We start from the raw sequence: 22,868 nt of genomic DNA on the forward strand, positions 1-22,868 counted from the left end.
ATCTCGGCTCACCGTAACCTCCACCTCCTGGGTTCAGGCAATTCTCCTGCCTCAGCCTCCTGAGTAGCTGGGATTACAGGCACGCGCCACCATGCCCAGCTAATTTTTTGTATTTTTAGTAGAGACGGGGTTTCACCATGTTGACCAGGATGGTCTCTATCTCTTGACCTCATGATCCACTCGCCTCGGCCTCCCAAAGTGCTGGGATTACAGGTTTGAGCCACTGTGCCCAGCCCAGCCCCAACATTTCTTAACAAAAAAAAAAAAAAATGTTAGAAACACACAAATGAAATGGGCAACTCACATTGTAGAAAGAAAGAAAAAGAAAGGGGCTAATTTCTTTTTTTTTTTTTTTTTCTTCTCTTTTCTTTTTTGAGACGGAGTTTCGCTCTTGTTACCCAGGCTGGAGTGCAATGGCGCGGTCTCGGCTCACTGCAACCTCCGCTTCCTGGGTTCAGGCAATTCTCCTGCCTCAGCCTCCTGAGTAGCTGGGATTACAGGCACGCGCCACCATGCCCAGCTAATTTTTTGTATTTTTAGTAGAGACGGGGTTTCACCATGTTGACCAGGATGGTCTCGATCTCTCGACCTCGTGATCCACCCGCCTCGGCCTCCCAAAGTGCTGGGATTACAGGCTTGAGCCACCGCGCCCGGCGAAAGGGGCTAATTTCTATCAGTTTGTTTGTTTTTGTTTTTGTTTTTTGCAGTGAGAGAAAGTTAGGAATTTATTGCATGGCACCAAGCAAGGAGAATTGGGCAGCTAACACTTAAGATCCAAACTCTTCCGTGGCTTACAAGTGAGGGTTTTTTGTTGTTTTTTTTTTAAATTGTACTTTGGGCTCTGGGGTTTAAACCAAAACAAATATAGATCACTTATTCCACCTCTGATTCTGAGAAGTGTCTAAAACCAGTTGTAGTTAGTGTCTCTTTATTAACTTTTAACTTTGAAATAATTCTGAATTTACAGAAATTTTGTAAATGTAGTACAGAAAACTACAGTAACCCCTCGTTGCAAGACCTCCCAGTGGCTACCTGATACCATGGATAGTACTGAACCCTATACATATTGTCATGTTTATTCCTGTGCATACATACTGGTGATACAGTTTCATTTATAAATTAGGCACATTAAGAGATTAAAGCAATAACTAATAACATAGAACAATTATAACAATGCCTTGTGAGAAGAGTTATATGAATGCCTACTCTCTCTCTCTCTCTGAAATACCTTCACTGCCCTGAACTCACCCTTCAGAAAAAACAACAACAACAACAACAAAAAACAGATTATTGTATCCAGTGGCACAATTTGCTGCCACAAGAAAACCATACACTGCTCCTATACAGATGGATACTCAGGACCCCTGGCATGGAGCAACTCCAACACAGCAGAGCTTTACTACACTTGTTCAAAGAGGCCTGGGGCAGGGTAGGATTCATCTTTTTAACCATTCGGCAATTCAAAAGTGGTAAGGAATGTGACGAAAAAATTTGTGACCATGAAATTAAGCCACACCTAGGACACTTGCAAACCATTCTATTTATCTAATGTTATGTCACTGTGATTTCCAGCATCCCCCTCTTAACTACCAGTACATACCTGCAGTTTTAATTCTGCAGAGTAGTTATGCCGCTATTAGTCACTAAGACTTAATTCTATTTGAGCCCCATGATAAGGTGAATTCAGATATAAGATGATTGGTGAAGGCTTGGCACTGTGGCTCACACCCGTAATCCCAGCACTTAGGGAGGCCGAGGCAGGCAGATCACCTGGGGTCAGGAATTCAAGACCAGTTTGGTCAGCATAGGGAAACCCCATCTTTACTAAAAGAAGAAAAATTAGCCAGGCGTGGTGGTATGCACCACCAACCCCAACTACTCAGGAGGCTGAGATAGGACAATCTTTTGAACCCAAGAGGCAGAGGCTGCAGTTAGCTGAGATCGAGCACTGTACTCCAGCCTGGGTAACAGAGTGAGATTCTGTCTCAAAAAAAAAAAAAAAAAAGATGACTGGTGATTCGCTCCCACCCTCTGCAGCAGATTCCACTCAATCATTTCATAAACCTACCAATAATGCAATCCTTCTTTTCATTTGACTGGTTTGCCACACTATATTCTCTCTGCCCTTTGACATTGATTCTGCTTTCAAGCTATCCTGTGTTTGTGCAAACACAACTTAGGAAGCTGCTTTGACTGCTTTTCTGATTCGTCTTTTCTTTCATAGTTAATCAACATGCGTCTTCTTTGAATACCCACAATCCCACTACCCTCAGAGGCATTCTACAATTCTATTTCAGGTATGATTCACCTGTATCTTTCCTCAGCTGCTTGCTACTAACTACTCCTCAAGATCTGCCATTGCTTTTCTTTCATAATACTTGTGGTTTAAAGATTTCAGACAAAACAAACACTTTAATAAAACAAAGTAAAAACTTAGTAGTAATTAACTTCATTCATATTTTGGCAGATATATGATACTCCATAAAGATACATACAGTAATTTACTTAACTATATCCCCATTATGGAAAACTGAATTTTTTTTCACATTTTAACCATGATAGGAAATGATATCATGAACAAATCTGTAACATTTTTCTAAATCTCTTTCTGTTGTTGAATGATTTCCTCAGGATAAATTCCCAGAAGATTGAGGTAAAAGGATAGAAATATCCTGACGATTCATTACTTATTGCAAACCACTTTCCAAAACTTCAATTTATAATGCCAATCAACAGGGTATAAAAATAGAGCAGTTTTAGCCAGGCGTGGTGGCTCACGCCTGTAATCCCAGCACTTTGGGATGCCAAGGCAGGAGGATCACCTGAGCTCAGAAGTCCAAGAGCAGCCTGGGCAACATGTTAAAACCCTATTTCTACTAAAAATACAAAAATCAGCCAGGCGTGGTGGTGGGCACCTGTAGTCCCAGCTACTTGGGAGGCTGAGGCACAAGAATCGCTTGAATCTGGGAAGCAGAGGTTACAGTGAGCCAAGATCGTGCCACTGCACTCCTGCCTGGGCAACAGAGTGAGACTCTGTCTCAAAAAATAAAAATAAAAATAGCAGTGTCAATAGAAACGTAAATGGGTTTATCAAGTGCTACTGGTACCCCATTCATTTATTTTTCATTGACTTTATTTCTTACACAGAAAGAATATTTTCTATAAGTCTATTTGCTATCTGTATCTCCCGGTGTGTTCATCAGAATCTATTCAGCGACTCTTTTCATGAATGTAATTTTCATTGTTAACCATAATACATACATAGTCTTTATTAAAAGTAATCTCACATGGTTTAAGACAGAGAAAAAAATAAAAATTAGTAACTCCTCAGAACTAACACTTTTTTTTTTGAGATAGGGTTTCGGTCCGTAGCCCAGGCTGAAGTGCAAAGGTGCAATCTTGGCTCACTGCAACCTCTACCTCCCAGGTTCGTGTGATTCTCCTACCTCAGCCTCCCAAGTAGCTGGGATCACAGGTGCCCACCACCACACTTGACTAACTGTTATATTTTTAGTAGAGATGGGGTTTCACCACATTGGTCAGGCTGGTCTCGAACTCCCAATCTCAAATGATCTACCTGTCTCAGCCTCCCAAAGTGCTACGATTACAGGCATGAGCCACAGCATCCGGCCAGGAATTGACACTTTCCTTAACATCAGTTCTTCAAGTTCATCTACCTAGCCAAAAGTCTCATTGATTGTGATGACATTTCTAACCTATTCCAGCTATAAACACCATCTCCACACAGATTTCCTTCTCTATCTTACACAGAATGCAACTCTTCAGAAAACTTTATTACAAACTAGGTATATTTCATAATCTCCACTGAATTGATTGCCTCATTACATAAAATCCTTAAAAAAGTAATCCTATGTGGTAAGTAAGCTTTTAAAAATCTAGCCCTTTCAATCTTAAAAGCGTAACAGGGAAGTGGTTACCTCTGTTTGCTTTTCAGTTCCAGGTCTGCTGCCGTTGCCACACTGTGGCGTGTATCACTGGAAGCAACCACCAAATGGAGAACAGCTTCAAGTTCAGGCACCTGTTCAGCTTCTATGAATTTCACTATTCCCAATTTGCACTGTAGATAAATGAAGGGAAGGAGAAAGAACGGTCAGGGAAGCAAAGGATACCCACTCAAAGTACTGCTTAACATATCAGTGTGGTCATAATCCAAAGATGAACAGTAACAAGAATAGCAGCTCCTACTTAGGCTTACAATGTGTCAGGGACTGTACTTAAGCACATATATTCATAATTTCACTTAATCCTCACAATCTATGAGATAGGTATTATTATACCCACATTTTAGCTAAGGACACTGAGGCAAGGCTTAAAAAATTAAAACACAGGTAAATGATGAAGGCAGGATTCAAACCCAAGTGTCTCTGACTCCAAAATTATTATGATATATACAGCCTGCCTAGTGAGGTCACACAGCCTCTCTAGAGTGATGAAATCTTGAAGTCCAAATTTGGAGCCTCCAGATAAGAGGTTGGTACGCTAGGAATAAAGTGCTCCATGGATTCTGACAGTTCAAAAATAATTAAATAATTCACATTCCATAGAGTTTCACTCTATTGCTAACCTACAAAGGATATGCTAACATACATTCAAATATTGGCTACTCAATGCAAGAGAAATTCTAATCGAACAGTATTCCATTTAATTGACTGGCTGAAATGAAACAGACTAAAGAGAGATTCTGATTAGAACTTCATGCAATGTGAAGATGCTATGAATTCCATTACAAATGACTCTATTTAGGACAAAAACATCTGAAAAATAAAATTTCATTTTTATCTTAAAAAATCAGTCACATAATAGTTTTTACATATACTAGAATAAAGCTTACAATTATTAACTAAGAAAAAAATGCAATTTAAAAAGATATAACAAATCAAAAACGGGCCTGGGTTCTCTCCCCTGCTCAACACAACTTACTTTTAACAACAGCTACAACAGAAAAGATTCAAACATTTGTGCAACCATAAAGAGGACAGTTATGGAAGTCAAGTACACAAAGATATAAACAAAAAATCATGTAAGGCCGGGCGCGGTGGCTCACGCCTGTAATCCCAGCACTTTGGGAGGCCGAGGCAGGTGATCACGAGGTCAAGAGATCGAGACCACCCTGGTCAACATGGTGAAACTCCGTCTCTACTAAAAATACAAAAAATTAGCTGGGCATGGTGGCGCATGCCTATAATCCCAGCTACTCAGGAGGCTGAGGCAGGAGAATTGCCTGAACCCAGGAGGCGGAGGTTGCGGTGAGCCGAGATCGCGCCATTGCACTCCAGCCTGGGTAACAAGAGCGAAACTCTGTCTCAAAGAAAAAAAAAAAAAAAAAAAAAAATCATGTAAAGAAAATCGAAATGATACAGATGTCTGTCAACAGGAGACTGGTTTAAAAATACCTTATGTAATTGTATACAAACATTAAAAAGAATTACTTTTCAAAAAATTCAAAATATTGTTCAATATAAAAATTAAACTACGAATAATGTATTGCATGACAAGTAGAAATGTGTTGTTTAAAACTGTGAACACACATATACACTCACACAGCAAACTGTAGACAGATGACAAACTAGTGTAACAGGATTCCAGGTAATTTTATTTTTTTTGAAACAGAGTCTTGCTCTGTCGCCCAGGCTGGAGTGCAGTGGTGCAATCATGGCTCACTGCAAACTCTGCCTCCTGGGTTCAAGCAATTCTTGTGCCTCAGCCTCCCCAGCAGCTGGAACTACAAGCACACACCACCATGCCCAGCTAATTTTTGTTTTAGTAGAGATGGGGTTTCGCCATGTTGGCCAGGCTGATCTCGAACTGCTGAACTCAAGTGATCTGCCCAGTATGACCTCCCAAAGTGTTGGGATTACAGGCATGAACCGCTGCGCCGGCCTTTTTTTTTTCTTTTACACAGAGTCGTGCTCTATCGCCCAGGCTGGAGTGCAGGGGCACAATCTCAGCTCACAGCAACTCCCACCTCCTGAGTTCAAGGGATTCTCATGCCTCAGCCTCCCAAGTAGCTAGGTTTACAGGCATGTACCACCACATCCAGCTAATTTTTGTAATTTTAATAGAGACAGGATCTCATTATGTTGCCCAGGCTGGTCTCCAACTCCTGGCCTCAAGTGATCCACCCGCCTTGGCCTCACTGCAACAGGCATGAGCCACCACGTCCAGCCGCTTAATTTTTAATTTCACTTTCTACTATTCTTAACTACTTGAATATTTATATTAAGTTTATAATTAGGAAAAAAAAAATGCTTTACTTGGAAGAAAAAGTATAAAACAAAGAGATGTTTTAAAATTAGAGAAAAACAGTTTTCATCCCTGAAACTAAACTGTTTGTTTCAGCACTAGATTATGAAACTGACAAAACACATACAGAGACATATTGGCAAATAATGACCAATATAAGATTATAATTGAACAATAACCATTTTCCTCCAGCATTTGTAGCTTTAGCCCTCAGATAAACCTAGGTTTAAAGCTTGGTACTAGAAGTGAAACCCTGGTAAATCTCAAAACTTCCATGCCTTTCAGAAAATGGAACTAACAATTTCTATACCTCACTTGATTGCTGTGAGGATTAAATGAGATACTATATTCAAAGTACCCAGTACAGTGCCTGTCACATAGATTGAACTCAAAAAAGAGTAGCTTCTGTTAACTCTTTTACCTTTACTTACATAATAGTTTAAGAAGGGAAAAAAAGATCCATAAAACATGAAGAAGGAAATCAAATCAATTATACCCCTCACTGAATAAAACATTCTATAAATTTGTGAATGGCAAGAATACCCCGCTTGCCTCTTTTTCCCTTTACTGAGAACGCTGTTTTAATCAATGGTCACTTACATTCCCAAAAAGAAAAGGATCAAATCATTTAGACTGCCATGGAGAAATAAAGGAAGGATTAGAAGACTAACCCATGTTGCTTGAATTCCAAAATAATTACATACTGATCTCATCTGTTCTTCCCTGAAGTGCCTGATGACACAGGCACAGTGAGGCACCTTCTCTGTAGAGCACCAGTCATTTTTAAAAGCTGCTCAGAGAACATCTGTGTCCTGTTTAAATCCAGAATAAAATTCTTAATGCCAATTTTTAAATTCCCAAGAAGTAATATAACAGGGAGTCATGCTTTTCCCCACACTATCACCTGTGAAGTGTTGGGCTCCTCACTTTACATAAAATGTACAGCCCTAAAAAGTTGAATAATGTAAGAAAAATTGTATTTTAACTGCAACAAAAAATCTAGGTGATAATTAAAGCTACAATTTAAAAACTAAAATGACAAAAGTTTAAAAATTATAAAAAAACAAGTTAAACATATTCAATTTATAAGTGAGTTATAATGGAAATATGCAAACAATATTAGAAAAACTAAACAGCATATCCCACTCCTCCCTGCCCCTAGGGCTTAATAAATAACTAGCCTGAAGAGAACACATTACATCAACTGCTCCTTTCAAACATATTTCATTAGAGAGCCTGAATATACTATAATTATGTTATACATGGTTCATGGACTTCATAGGGGCAAGTGTCCAGGATCAAGTACTATTATGAGCAAGCGGTATGTGATACCTGTTCCAATTGTTCAGGTGTCCATGGGTTATCACCAATAACTCGTTTAGCTGCATAAAAGCTCATTCCTGGAGGCGGCTGTGGGATTCCAGAACCTCCTCCACTGTTTGAAGAAGAACCCTGTGCTGTAGATGAATTTTGGCGACTCTGGGATTCATTTAACACATATCTGGAAAGGAAATAACACTTTAAACCTCTATAAAAACACAAGCATTTACATCTACATGTGTACATAAAACAATCAATCATATACTGTCCTCCTACTGTATTTTACTAGAAGAGTAAACACTTGAAATTAAAATTTCATCATAAAAAAAATTTTAAGGTATCTAGAAAAGGTATCTAAATCTTCAGCAAATTAACCAGAAGAGCACATCACTTAACTTGGTTACAAATGAACTACAACCATTACCAACAATGAATATAAATATTTTGATCAATCTCAGTCTATAAATGATAGCTCTAAGAGCCACTCCAGAATCACCACATTTTGAGTTTTTAGCTGCCAAACATGGAGAAAAGTTTGTTGACATAGGGGAATGGGAGGAGCCATTGTTGTATACCCAAAACAGAGTATTTCTACAGTCATTCTCATTTCTACAAAGCTGTAATTCACCTTCAGTCCTCCCTGAAGTCTTTATCCCTAAATTAAAAAACCCACTGAAACCTTCAAATGACATACCACATAACCACATAAAGTCCCCAAAATGAAAGAAATCAAAAGAGCCCAATGAAAGAAGTTACATAAGAACTGACTTTTCCCATTATACGTTCAAAGCCCTTTGCACCACCTGGTTAAATTATCACCTCTATTTCATTTTCGCTTCCATGGAGAAGAAAGAAGATCTCCAAGAAATTCATTTTGATCCAATTAAACTGGTATTACTCATCTACAAAATGAAGTTTTTGATATAAATATTAATTCAAGTCTCTTAAAACTAAAGATCTATGCTGATAACTTCCATTATCATATTATTAAACTAAAATATCCACTATAATAAAAGTTCAAGAAAACACTTAGAACTTGATAGCATAAATTATTCCACATTACTTACATGTCACATTCATTCAATTCCTATTTTTTTAAAACCTGTTAAGGAATCGCTTTAATATTATTATATAAATGACGCAAGTTCTCATTAATAAGAAAAATGTGAGGAATCACTGGCTTGATTACATCATATTTCTAAGGTAAATCTGAATTTCAAGGCTTATTTATCAAAGCCATCATCACCTGTCATTCTGGCTGCCTTCTGATTTAACAAATATAAAAAGAAGTTTATTTCTAAGTTATAGCAAGACTGGCAGCATTAAGTAAATCAATCAATAAGTATGTACATCTTAATACTGTATAAAACATCCTAAGGCTGGGTGTGGTGGCTCAGGCCTATAATCCCACCACTTTGGGAGGCCGAGGTGAGAGGATCGCTTGAGCCCAGGAGTTTGAGACCAGCCTGGGCAACATGTTGACACCCTATCTCTACAAAAAATATAAAAGAAAATTAGTTGGGTATGGTGGCGTGCACGTGTAGTCCTAGCTACTCAGGAGGCTGAGGTGAGAGGACTGCTTGAACCCAGGAGGTCAAGGCTGCAGTGAGTTGCCACTGCATACCAGCCTGGGCGACAGAGTGAGGCCCTGTCTCAAACAAACAAACATCAACTTAAACACAAGACAAAGGAATATAAGGAGGTGTAAGATGGAGTCTGCCATCTGGAGTAAGCTGAGACAGTAACGATGTAACACATGTAATAGCATCTGCAATTTTAACAGATGCAAAGAAACTGCTGAGAAATAAAAAGTGATATAACAGATGGTGAGAGTGAACATGGAGTGACTAAAGGCCCAGAAAACTGGGCTACCAAACAAGAGCGGCAGGAGGAAACAAACTGGTTCATCACACCACATGAACTCTCTTGTCTCTGGATTGAGAGACAAATGATATGGAGCCCCATATACCAAGCTTATCATGTACACATATTTTTGTGATTAGGAAAGAAACAAGATGAAAACAGCATTTTGGAAAATTTCTCTGGCAGCAAGACAAAATAAGTAGATTAGAAGTAGATCGCAATCAGGGCTCCATGCCAGAGACCAAAGCTACACGAAACAACTCTTGACTACAAGGGGCTCACCATCTACTACAGGAGATGGAAATGTCTACAACGCAGCAGAAACACACAGTGCCCATACAGGTGGGTATTTCATGTTGTTATGACACAGAAATTAGTGCAATTATATCTTCCTGGGGCAAGAAATTTGTCAGAGACAAACAGAGTTGACATTTAAGCCAGTTTGGGATCCTTTTCTCTTTTTCCTTTTCTTTTTGTTTTTGAGACAGGGTCTTGTTCTGTCACCAGGCTGGAGTGCAATGGCATGAATCATAGCTCACTAGAGCCTCTACCTCCCAGACTCAATCAATACTCTAGCCTCAGCCTCCCAAGTAGCTGGGACTATAGGTGCATGCCATGGGGTCTTGCAAATTTTTGTATTTTTTTGTAGAAACAGGGTTTTTTCATTTTGCCCAGGCTGGTCTCAATCTTCTGGGTTCAAGGGATCCGTCCGCCTCGGCCTCTCAAAGTACTGAGATTACAGATGTGAGCCACTATAAATGGCTGGGATGCTTTTTTTCAAAGTGTCTTTTTGCTTGCTTGCTTGCTTTTTTGAAGAAGCATTTGAGGCAGAGAGAAAAGCATTGAAATAAAAGGCAAGGACACATAAGAGTGCATGAAATGCATGAGTGTATTAATGACCGGATATGAGAAACCAAGGTGCTGCCTGGATCTGTGTTTTGAAAAACGGGAAAAGCATAGAGAGGAGGTGTAAAGAGATTTGAAGAAGTGGAGCCACTGGGAAAGAAATTATGACAAGACTTGAAAAGAGTCAAAACTAGATGATAGCAGTGGGAAGGGTTCCAGACACAGCAAGGAGAAGGAAGAAGGCATTATGAAACTGATATTGTAGCAACAAAAAAGAGAAAAGCTGGAGACAATTGATCATTCTAGGTGGCAAGGAGAATCATCACAGCACTGATAGTAACTTCAAAAAAGAAACTTTCTTTTTGTTGTGTTTTTTTTTTTTTTGAGACAGAGTTTCGCTCTTGTTACCCAGGCTGGAGTGCAATGGCGCGATCTCGGCTCACCGCAACCTCCGCCTCCTGGGTTCAGGCAATTCTCCTGCCTCAGCCTCCTGAGTAGCTGGAATTACAGGCACGTGCCACCATGCTCAGCTAATTTTTTGTATTTTTAGTAGAGACGGGGTTTCACCATGTTGACCAGGATGGTCTCAATCTCTTGACCTCGTGATCCACCTGCCTCGGCCTCCCAAAGTGCTGGGATTACAGGCTTGAGCCACCGCGCCCGGCCCGAAACTTTCTTTTTGAAAGACAGTCTCGCTCTTTCACCCAGGCTGGTCTGAAACTCCTAGCCCCAAGTGATGCTCCCACCTCGACCTAAGAGGAACTATTTTTATGCGGATAGATTGACTTCATCTTGGGCAGGTAGAGTCTAAAATCACAACAGCAACTCAGCATCAGTAAGTCCAATAAGCAGTGAAGCTGAAGTTTAAAAGAGGTTTAGAAGAAAAAAATCTTTATAAATGTAAACGGATGTTGAGAAGCATTCATTTACTAGTGAGACGGGAATCATTTAAAATAGTACTTAACTCCACACAGTAAAAACAGTCAAGAACAAGGTTGCTTTGTTTTTATTTTGTAACTCACCCATAAGGCATCAGAAGGACATCTAGCATGAAGTCCAAAAGCAGCTGCACAGTCTTTGGTTTCTCAGCAAGATTAAACGGAGAAGCTGATTTTGATGATTCAACAGGGTATTTCATGTGAAAAAGGGTTGGTATTAAAAGATGCATTAAGCTGAAAAAACAATTACATTTATTGCAGCTACTTAAAAATGAGATTTTTATACATGTAAAAAACAGACAAAAATCACATAACAAAAACTGGCAGTTGTAAGCAAGAGACACTGATTTTCAATACCACTGACTTACAAAGTCCTAATCTAGGGACTGGCCTAGATTTCCTTCTTATTGAAAGCTCAATATAGTGAGTAATGATTAGCATTTAGCCAATCTGGCTCATCACTAAAATTATATGAAAAAAATACATAAAATGGGTTCAATGTTAGTATCTGAAGTTTCCACAAGAGATTTTATATTAAATCTTAAGTAAAGTTCAACTTATAACTTGTCTTTTCAAAAAAAATTATTTTTGGTCGGGTGCAATGGCTCACATCTATAATCCCAGCACTTTGGGAAGCCAAGGTGCTGGGATTACAGGAGTGAGCCACCGCACCTGACCAAGATGGGCAAATGATTTGAAGTCAGGAGTTCGAGACCAGCCTGGCAAACATGGTGAAACCCCTGTCTCGACTAAAAATACAAAAAGTTAGCCGGGCATAGTGGCAGGTGCCTGTAATCCCAGCTACTCAGGAGGCTGAGGCAAGAGAATCACTTTAACTCAGAAGGCAGAGGTTGCAGTGCACCAAGATTGTGCCACTATACTGAAGCCTGGGCAACAGAGTGAGACTCTTGTCTAAAAAAAAAAAAAATTATTTCCCACAACTAAAGTTATTCTAAATTTTAAAAATTAAAAAATCAACCATATTAATATTTTAATACAATATTAACATTTCCTTTCACTAACACCTTTTGATACTCTTAAAACATATGAAAACAATTTCAAACTATGCTTGTAATGTCTATTAATTTTACTTGTAAACTTCTGTATTACTGTCTTTCTTTAAAAATAAATATGCTCTAAAAGGTGAACAGAAAACATGATTTAACTCCATCTTTCCTCTACACTTCTTCACTCTTCATCATGATTCTCACTATGACAGGGCTACAACAAAGAACTTTTGGCTAAGCCTAGAAACAAGTGATGTTATCTAAAAACCTTTCCACCTCTCCAGTTCCCACATTAATACAAACAAGCGCTCTGTTCCTTAAGAAAACCACCCTGGGGCCGGGCACGGTGGCTCAAGCCTGTAATCCCAGCACTTTGGGAGGCCGAGGTGGGTGGATCATAAGGTCAAGAGACCGAGACCATCCTGGTCAACATGGTGAAACCCCGTCTCTCCTAAAAATACAAAAAATTAGCTGGGCATGGTGACGTGTGCCTGTAATCTCAGCTACTCAGGAGGCTGAGGCAGGAGAATTGCCTGAACCCAGGAGGCGGAGGTTGCGGTGAGCCGAGATCGCGCCATTGCACTCCAGCCTGGGTAACAAGAGCAAAACTGTTTCAAAAAAAAAAAAAAGAAAAAAAAGAAAACCACCCTGAAACTTTATATCATCCAAGATAGAAATGTTTTGATGCAAATGATTTTTAACTGTAATTTTTGCAATCACGTAAAATTAACTGCCTCAAGATAACTAGGCAAAAAAATGGATAGACTTAGATAAATGTTGTTAGTTCTACATATTTTTCAATGTTCACATCAAGAAATTTTATGATAGTTATTAATAAAACAGTAACTTTGAGGTACTACAGAAAACTCTTGTCAGCTAAAGCAGTTCAAGACCCCCCCATTTGCCCAAGTAAAACCAAATGTGTGAACTAACATTTGAAAGGCAGTTGTTGACTCCTGCAGGAGGGAAATTAGAATTGAGGAAACCATACCTATCCTGCTGTGGCTGAGGCTTCCCTTCCATGGCAGTAAGAAGCGTAGGGGCCAGTTCACATTGTTTTTCCACTGGTAGGCGAGGATAGCCCATTTTAACATAAATTATAGTAAAATTCTAATGCAATAAGAGAAAAGCAAGTCAGTGTCAAGGAAATACTCTGTGATTTCAATGAAAATTGATAACTTAAGAGAGTTATGGTTACAAAAACACATTGTAAACATGAATCATCCTCCCTCCACATGTTTATTACACCTTTACCAACTACTGTATCTCAGAGAAAGAATTCCAGTCCAGCTTATTCCAAACACTTGCTTTAACACAGGCCTCACGTGAGGAAGTATGGCCTAATCTAAAGCATTCATATATGCAATTTCTTATCACAGAGAATAAGAAAAAAAATCAACCTATTTACACCTACACACTACACATTATCATCAGATCTCCCAGTTTGTTGCATTAATCCTTACAAGCTGGGCTTGACAAATGCTAGGCTGCCATTTCCCAACTGGCCAAATGACTAAAACAACCTTAGTATACTGCAGCACTCTGTGGTTCCTCACTCTAGTAACTCACCAATGCATGATGAACCAAAGGAAACTGAGTGCTTTGTATTTGTGCAAGGTGGAGAATCACAAGTCTGAAAATCCTAAATTCGAAATGCTACAAAATCTGAAACTTCATGAGTGCCAGCCTGCAAGACCCACAAAGGCAATGCTCATTAGGGTATCTGAGATTTTGGATTTGGGATGCTAAATCAGGTCAAATATTCCAAAATCCAAAACACTTACGGTCCCAAGCATTTCAAATAAGGGATACTCAACTTGTATCACTATAATCTGTGTGAATACTGGATTTTAAGCAAACCCATAAATACAGTCTGGATTTACACATAAGATGAAGATTTGCTTTTCTGAATAACTGTTTTTTTTTGTTGTTGTTTCCCCACTGGAGACGGAGTCTCACTCTGTCACCCAGGCTGCAGTACGGTGGTGCGATCTCGGCTCACTACAACCTCCACCTCCCTGGTTCAAGTGATTCTCCTGCCTCAGCCTCCTGAGTAGCTGGGACTACAGGTATGCGCCACCATGCCAGGTTAGTTTTTGTATTTTTAGTAGAGATGAGGTTTCACTATGTTGGCCAGGCTGGTCTTGTACTCCCGACCTTGTGATCCACCTGCCTTGTGATCCACCTGCCTCGTGATCCACCCACCTCGGCTTCCCAAAGTGCTGAGATTACAGGCATGAGCCACCGTGCCCAGGCTCTGATGAATTCTTTACTAAAGTAAATGGGCTTCATAACATGATTTCTTTAAATAAATTCTATTTGACATTTTTACTGGCACACAGTGTTCCTATTTGCTTAAAGAAATCAACATGCGTAATTGAGCCAAACAGCCAGAACAGGAACAGACAAAATGATGTCTGGACCAATAGGTAGCTCCAAAAGTTTTGTGACTCCAGATGTTAGATAAGATTCAATCAATTCTGTCTGAATGCTGGGAACTATAAGGACCAGGAAAAAAATATCACCTGCCATCACACAGGATCAACATTTTTTACATTTAATTTTCATGAAGACAACAATTTAAAAGGAACGTTTCTTACCAGCCTCAGATTTACTCCACTTTAAAAAAAGGATACCTTTCTGAATATACACATCAAAAACACAATTTTTTTAAGCTCACTTTCATGTATCTTCTTGCCATTTTACTCGCTTTTTTCTTCCATTATGCTTTATTCGTGCCTAAGCTGCATAACCCTTCTTTCTATCAGACCCATCTCACATAGTCTCTAACCAAAAATCAAATCATTCTTTTATGTAACATACCTGAAAAGTCATTTCACCAACATTCCTTTGCCCAATGTAAACAGCCATTCATTACTCTCTTCCTACCATTTCCTTTAACGCAGCATTTCCTCTGGATTGGTACTCAGTGGAAAAACAGTGTGTAATTTAAAGAAAAATATCTCCTCATGTTTCATTTAGAAGTGGTCTATGGTGAAATTCTAAGCTTGCCAATATGTCAATGACATCTGATAAATGTTATGAAAGAAAACTTGCTGTAAGTCAGAAAATATTCCAATACGATACTCACTGTGACAAAGGAAACTGCAGCAGGGTCCTGGTACTGAACCAACAGTGTCTCTACTGGAAGCTGTATTTTGGGGCGGCTTTTTATACGTTTATTCAGATGGACCAGCAGTTCCATTACCTAAAATACAAAGAGATGGGAACTGAAGTCACTGATCATATCTTAAAAACTACTCATCTTAAAATTCATTTCTCAGATGTTATCTATGTTAGTGAATAGTAGCTACTTTGTTCTTTTAAAGAGTGCAAATTCCACGTCCCAGAAATGGAGTATATACTACATGAGTCTTGTTCAAAAATGCTGTCTCCCAAATATCTATGCACTCGTGAATTTACCTTTTTTTTTTTCTCCCCGAGACAGAGTCTCGCTCTGTTGCCCAGGCTAGAGTGCAGTGGCATGATCTCAGCTCATTGCAACCTCCACCTTCTGAGTTCAAGCAATTCCCCTACCTCAGCCTCCCAAGTAGCTGGGATTACAGGTGTGAGCCACCATGCCTGGCCAAGTGAATTTATTTTTACAATGTCCTTTAGTTAAACAAAGTTGAGGTCCAACTTGGGCCTAGACTGAAGCATAGTCCCCCAAGATGAACAGATTATTGCAACATACCATGAATACTATGAAAAGAGAGAAACACAAGATACAATGGGTTTCCAGAAGAGAAAGTATCTCCCACATCAAGAAAGACTTCAAAGAAGAAGTGACAGGAACACTGGGTCCTGAAGATTGAAAGAATTACAACCAAAGTATCAGTTATAAGAAGGTATAGGGCACAACGCATTTGACAGAAGCCCATAGAGTTCAGAAAAGCAGGGTCTGGATTACAAACAGATTCTGGCAAAAACTGAGGCATTTCTATTGTATTCTGAAGATCATCGATACTGTCAAATAATTTGTAAGAAACAAGCTTTCTCTCCTTTAAGTGGGAAAAGAGAGCAAAAATAGGAATTGACAAGTCAACACTTTGCACGGGTACAAAGGGATGTAGAGAGGTTCATATCAAGTGGCCTCAAGCATACTACCATCAAAAGATTGTTTGCCAAAAGAGAAGAAATCGAGCATTGGAAATAAGATTTTTAAAAGGTCTTGCCTAAGAAAGACTCAAGAGTTTAAGATAATTATTCTGCAGGGCCAGGTTTACACTATTCTCCCTCATTTCTGAAATTTGTGCTCTAGCCTCAAAGTATACACAAGGAAACCTGTAGGGATGTTTGACAGTAACAGCAAAAATTCCAAGAGATCTAGAGCAATAATGAAACAGGTGAATTACATTTAAAAATCAAAACAAATCTATAATCAACGTTTGTTAAATGAATGATAAAACAGTAATAATAAAATAGCTAACATTTATCACACAGTTCCTATGCACTCTGCCCCCAAGCACTCCTTATCTAATGTGAGTCTCATGACAACCAGTGAGGTGGTGTCATTCCCATTTTACAGATAAGGAAGCAGAAGCCTCAAGTAAAGTAACTTGTCCCAAGATACTAGGTCAGCAAGTGGCAAAAGTCAACATATGACGCCAGAGCCCATTTTTTTTAACCTTTTCAAACACTGATATTTGAACTCACATCAGCAAAAGTGTCAGTGAGACATGATACCTTCCAAGAAGCTAGAAATTTGCATTGCCATCCATACTTCATATGAACTTCCTACCTGTCCTGGATCTGTGATACTGTTAGGCAACAAGAGAAAAGAATCAGGAGGAACTAGTCTAAAGGAAAGAGTCCTCTTCTGACATTCTAATCTAGGCTGATTCCTAGAGGGACTCTAGCAAATTATTATCGATGGTGATAGAGAATCCTGCCCACAATTACATGCTTTTTTTTAAATAATAAATTTATTTTTTTGTTTTGTTTTGTTTTTTTGAGACAGGGTCTCACTCTGCCACCCAGTCTGGAATTCAGTGGCATTATCATAGCCAACTGCAGCCTTCAACTCCTAGTCTCAAGCAATCTTCCTATCTCAGCCTCTGCAGTAGCTGGGACTACAAGCACATGCTACCATGCATGGCTTTTTTCTCTTTCTTTTTTTTTGGTATTAGTAAGATCTCGCTATGTTGCCTAGGCTCATCTCAAACCATCTTCCCAGCCTCCCAGAGTGCTGGAATTACAGGCGTGAGCCACTGTACTTGGCCTATTTTGAATTTTAAATGGATTAATTACTTAATTTTCTACTATTATTATTATCATGTTAAATATTGATGAATTTCCTAAATATGGTTATATCTATAAACCAACAAAAATTTAAAAATCACTTGTGGAATTCAAATAACATTTCAAAGGCTACTGTAAAGATTAAATGAAAAGATAAGTCAAAGAATTGAATACAATGCTTAAAATAAAACAGGCTATTTCAGCTGTTTGATTCCATTTCCCTTTCTCCAAAAGCTTTTAAACTTAACCAATTTGACATGCACAAATAAAAATACCATTTTATTAGTTAAAATTTAATATATTAAGTTCAAAATGATTATGTTTATCCTTATTACCTTATTCTGTTTTATTGCTTTTTAAAGTTATAATAGAAAGATACATTTATGGCTGTGGGCAGTGGCTCACACCTGCAATCCCAGCACTTTGGGAAGCCAAGGCAGGCGGATCACCTGAGGTCAGGAGTTCAAGACCAGTCTGGCCAACATAGTGAAACTCCATGTTTACAAAAAATACAAAAATTAGCTGGGCATGGTGGCAGGTGCCTGTAATCCCAGCTACTCGGGAGGCTGAGGCAGGAGAATTGCTTGAACCCGGGAGGTGGAGGTTGCAGTGAGCTAAGATTGACCACTGCATTCCAGCTTGGCAACAAGAGTGAAATGCCGTCTCGAAAAAAAAAAAAAAGAAAGATACATTTATTGTAGTAAATCAAGTGAGAAGTCTTAAGCAAAACTTTTCCCTTGTCCTTTCACAGCCCCTTGAAGACACCAGTGTTGACAGTTAGATAACAAGAAAGTGAGAGAGAAAGAATGAGAAGGAAACAAAGGGAGAAAGGGAGAGGACGAATAAATCAAGTGATAAAATAGGTTAATAATCATGTACATTTCAAAAGAGCTAGAAGATCTAAAATGTTCCCAACCCAAAGTAACAATAAATGAGGTGATGAGTCTCCTAAATACTGATTTAATTATTACATATTACATACATGTATCAAAATATCACACATGCCCCACAAATATATAATTATGTATCAATTAAAATTCTTAAAAATTTTTAAATAGGTTAATAACCACAATAACTGATGTAAATGCCCTCAACTCAAACTTCAAAAATATGTGACATTTCCATTGTACTAAGAGATACAGCCAAAGTAAATAAGGTTAAAATTGTAGGCTGGGGCAAAGATTTATCAGAGAGACAGAAGGAAAACAATGGTTAACAATACTAACTTCAGATAAAATGGGTTTTGAAAAAAAAAACCTTAAAAGGAATTCAAAAGATAAAAAAAATATATAAAATACTATAATTATTAATAAAGTCAAGATGTTAAATTTGTACATCAAAATGCACCAAGTCAACATTATAAAAACTTAAAGAAATACAGAAAAACTGCAACAGCAGTAGGACATTACTCTTCAATACTACCAACTCATAATAGGTCTGAAAAGCAGGTTCAAGACATAAATGCATAATGTTACTAATGAATGGCCTTGGCACATGCTGAGCTCCATATTCCACAAGCAGGAAGTATTCTTTCTACCTTCTGAAAACTTTTTCTTACAAACGTTAGAATACACTTTGACAGACTGTAACATTTGCACACTATGGTTATCTGACCAGAATGCAATAAAACCAGGCAAACTTTATATCAAATATTTTGAAACTAAAATCAACTCTTATAAATTAAGTCAAAAATCAAACTGCACATCAATATAACTAGTTAAATAACTAAAATAATCATCAACGAGAAATTCATAAGCTGAGGTCATTAAAAATATATATATATATATAATAATTAAAGAATAAAGCATTTAACTTGACAGCCAAGGTTACATTTTGAAGCTCAAAAGCCCTGGGTTCGAATCCTGACCCAACCCTTTGTTATCTGACCTTAAACAAGTTCATTAATCATTCCAAGCCTCAGCTTTATCTGTAAAATAGAGAAAATGCCTACCTCCTTAGCACTTCTCTTGATACATAAGAACAATTGCCAGGTTAGGCCGGGCGCGGTGGCTCAAGCCTGTAATCCCAGCACTTTGGGAGGCCGAGGTGGGTGGATCACGAGGTCAAGAGATCGAGACCATCCTGGTCAACATGGTGAAACCCCGTCTCTACTAAAAATACAAAAAATTAGCTGGGCATGGTGGCATGTGCCTGTAATCCCAGCTACTCAGGAGGCTGAGGCAGGAGAATTGCCTGAACCCAGGAGGTGGAGGATGTGGTGAGCCGAGATCGCGCCGTTGCACTCCAGCCTGGGTAACAAGAGCGAAACTCCGTCTCAAAAAAAAAAAAAAAGAACAATTTCCAGGTTATTATATAAATTAAAACTTTACACAAGAAAAACATATCCAAAAAAGAAAATAATTTGAATAAAAATAGAAAAAAACTACAGTTAGGAAGGGAAAATTAATCTAAAAGCTGGGTTTCTTTTTAAAATGGCCATTAAAAGGTTAAAACTTTGGCAGTAATAATAAAATCAGAAACAAGAGAATTTCCCATTCGAAATAATGGGACTATTAAGAATATATTAAGAAGCCGGGCCGGGCGCAGTGGCTCAAGCCTGTAATCCCAGCACTTTGGGAGGCCGAGGCGGGTGGATCACGAGGTCGAGAGATCGAGACCATCCTGGTCAACATGGTGAAACCCTGTCTCTACTAAAAATACAAAAAATTAGCTGGGCATGGTGGCGCGTGCCTGTAATCCCAGCTACTCAGGAGGCTGAGGCAGGAGAATTGCCTGAACCCAGGAGGTGGAGGTTACAGTGAGCCGAGATCGTGCCATTGCACTCCAGCCTGGGTAACAAGAGCAAAACTCCGTCTCAAAAAAAAAAAAAAAGAATATATTAAGAATAAAAGTAAAAAGTTACGTGAGATAGACATGCTCATCTGCTTCGGTAAACATTTAAAATCTATATGTATTCCATAAAATCATGTTGCAAACCTCGAACATACATAATAAAATTTATTTTTTAAAAAAAGAATAATAGTATGATAGAAGTGAATGATACACAACTGAACATTAAAGTAGATGGACAGAGATGAATGACTTCCTATTAAAAGATAAAATGCAAAAAAACAAAAAAAATTCTAAGATATAAATGAGTTAAAACTACTGACAATACTCAGCCTGGACTAATGGAAAAGTTCCCTGTTTGTCCTCCAGGTCTCCACTCTTGGCCTCTACTCCAAGTACTTCTCCAGCCAACAGCTAGTGATGGTGGCAATACCATCACACCCTTTCAAATCAGTGCCCCTGGAATACTTCTTTCCTCCTATCAGGCTTCCTCTCATGCACTGGGGACATCACTATGGTCTTCTCCAATTTCCTAAAGGCATCACACTCTGTCCCAGCTCATAACACCTGCACAGGGCCTCTCTATCCTTAATGGTCTCCCCATCTCTCTGCCTGGCTAATTCCTGCACAACACAGAGGCCTCCCTTACACCCCACACTTAGTCTAAATTATGTCCCAACTATATTCTTTCATAAAATCTTTTTCTTTTCCATCTGGCATGTATCAAAAATTTTAACTATGTACTACTTGCCTGACGGTTTTATACTGATTTCCCCCAACTAGGTATTGTCATCACTCATCACCACATCCCCAGGACCTGGCATATAGAAGGCCCTCAGTAAATATTTGCTAAATGAATAAAGAAACTGATAAAGCTAGGTAAGTAAACAGAAGTCAACTCATAAAGGGCCTTTTAGACCTTGCTATCCTAAGGGTAAGAGAAGGCCACAGGAGAGTTTTAAATAGAAGAGTGACATAATCAAATGCATGTCTATCTCAGCAAAGGATTAACAGCAGACATGTCAAATACATGACAAGAATGCCCATTCCCTCCTGTAAAGAGACATAAACATAAGAGACATTCTTAAAGATACTCTTTCTGGCCGGGCGCGGTGGCTCAAGCCTGTAATCCCAGCACTTTGGGAGGCCGAGGCGGGTGGATCACGAGGTCAAGAGATCGAGACCGTCCTGGTCGATATGGTGAAACCCCGTCTCTACTAAAAATACAAAAAAAAGTAGCTGGGCATGGTGGCATATGCCTGTAATCCAAGCTACTCAGGAGGCTGAGGCAGGAGAATTACCTGAACCCAGGAGGCGGAGGTTGCGGTGAGCCGAGATCGCGCCATTGCACTCCAGCCTGGGTAACAAGAGCGAAACTCCGTCTCAAAAAAAAAAAAAAAAAAAATACTTTTTCTGCACTGAACCCAAATCAGACCTTGGAATCCCTCTCAGGACAGACCTCCAGGAAGTCACTGCCAGTTAGAGTGGCCCAAGGAATAAAACCTGACCACAGCTCAAAGACTGGATGATCTACTATAAATATACTGGAAGACTAATGAACCATTCTACAAATCAAAAGGAAAATGTTCCATGTAGAACAGCTGGGTTAAAAAATGAAAATACTGGCCAGGCAACTGGCTCATGCCTGCAATCCTAGCACTTTGGGAGACTGAAACAGGCAGATTGCTTGAGCCCAGGAGTTTGAGACTAGTCTGGATAACAAAGTGAAACCCTGTCTCTACAAAAAATTTAAACATTAGCTGGGCACAGTGGTCTGCACTTATAGTCCCACCTACTTGGGAGGCTGAGGTCGGAAGATCGTCAAAGCCCAGAAGATTGAGATTATTGTAAGCTGTGACTGTGTCACTGCACTCCAACCTGGGCAACACAGTGAGACCCTAGCTCAAAAGAAAAAAAAAGAAAAGAGAATAGAGAAGACAGGGGGAAGAGAGAGAGAGAGAAAGAGAGAGACAGACAGACAGACAGAGACAGAGAAAGAGAGGAGAGAGAGGAGGAGCAGGAGGAGGAGGAGAGGAGGAGGAGGAGAGGGGGAGGGGGAGGAGGAGGGAGAGGAGGAGGGAGAGAAGGAGGGGGAGGGGAGGGGGGAGAGGAGGTGGAGGAGATGATGATGATGATGATACTGATGTGACAGTTATCCAACTTTTGTAAGAGTACTTTGCAGAATCCTAAAACAGGAGCTATACAGTATTTTGCTTAAATATTTTTTATTTTGCTTAATTTTAGTTATGGTTATATTCATTGTCAACCAGTAACTAAAGAGTATTTTTGCCCCATTACCACTTGACTTTCATTCTGGAATCAAGGGCATGGATTTCAGATCATGCCTCCATACATTCCAGAATAATTATCTCAACTATATTATCTGGCACTGATGCCAAGTATCTAGTTGGTGCTAAAGGCAGCTGTGCAAAGCATACAAAAGCTACTTTTAAAACATAAAAGCTGGTTCTAGATTTACTCTGCATTTTGAAAGGCCATAATTAAGATCACAAACCTAGATTTCAATAATAGGAATAGAAAACTCACTTGAAAAATGTATATTCATTTATTCATCATTAAATTCCCCCAGCTGTCCCAG

The 22,868-nt window shown here is 39.1% G+C and overlaps 1 protein-coding gene across 6 annotated transcripts in view; it reads right to left on the reverse strand.

Annotated features, from left to right (window-relative positions):
• ECPAS (Ecm29 proteasome adaptor and scaffold) overlaps nucleotides 1–22,868 on the reverse strand; it is a 128,295-nt gene that overhangs the window by 69,657 nt on the left and 35,770 nt on the right. For 5 of the 6 annotated variants that reach the window (XM_039474887.2, XM_074395166.1, XM_039474884.2 and 2 more), the window contains 5 exons: nucleotides 15,330–15,446; nucleotides 13,230–13,348; nucleotides 11,316–11,465; nucleotides 7,597–7,765; nucleotides 3,939–4,078 (listed from right to left, as the gene is read on the reverse strand). In XM_039474887.2, coding sequence (XP_039330821.1) covers nucleotides 3,939–4,078; nucleotides 7,597–7,765; nucleotides 11,316–11,465; nucleotides 13,230–13,348; nucleotides 15,330–15,446 — 695 coding nt within the window. Of the gene's footprint in view, nucleotides 1–3,938; nucleotides 4,079–7,596; nucleotides 7,766–11,315; nucleotides 11,466–13,229; nucleotides 13,349–15,329; nucleotides 15,447–15,932; nucleotides 16,607–22,868 lie in introns of those variants that run through there. The other variant, XM_074395167.1, reaches the window with a different exon arrangement.

This window comes from Saimiri boliviensis, chromosome 2 (genome assembly GCF_048565385.1).
Source record: "Saimiri boliviensis isolate mSaiBol1 chromosome 2, mSaiBol1.pri, whole genome shotgun sequence".
Classification (NCBI taxonomy): Eukaryota; Metazoa; Chordata; class Mammalia; order Primates; family Cebidae; genus Saimiri; species Saimiri boliviensis.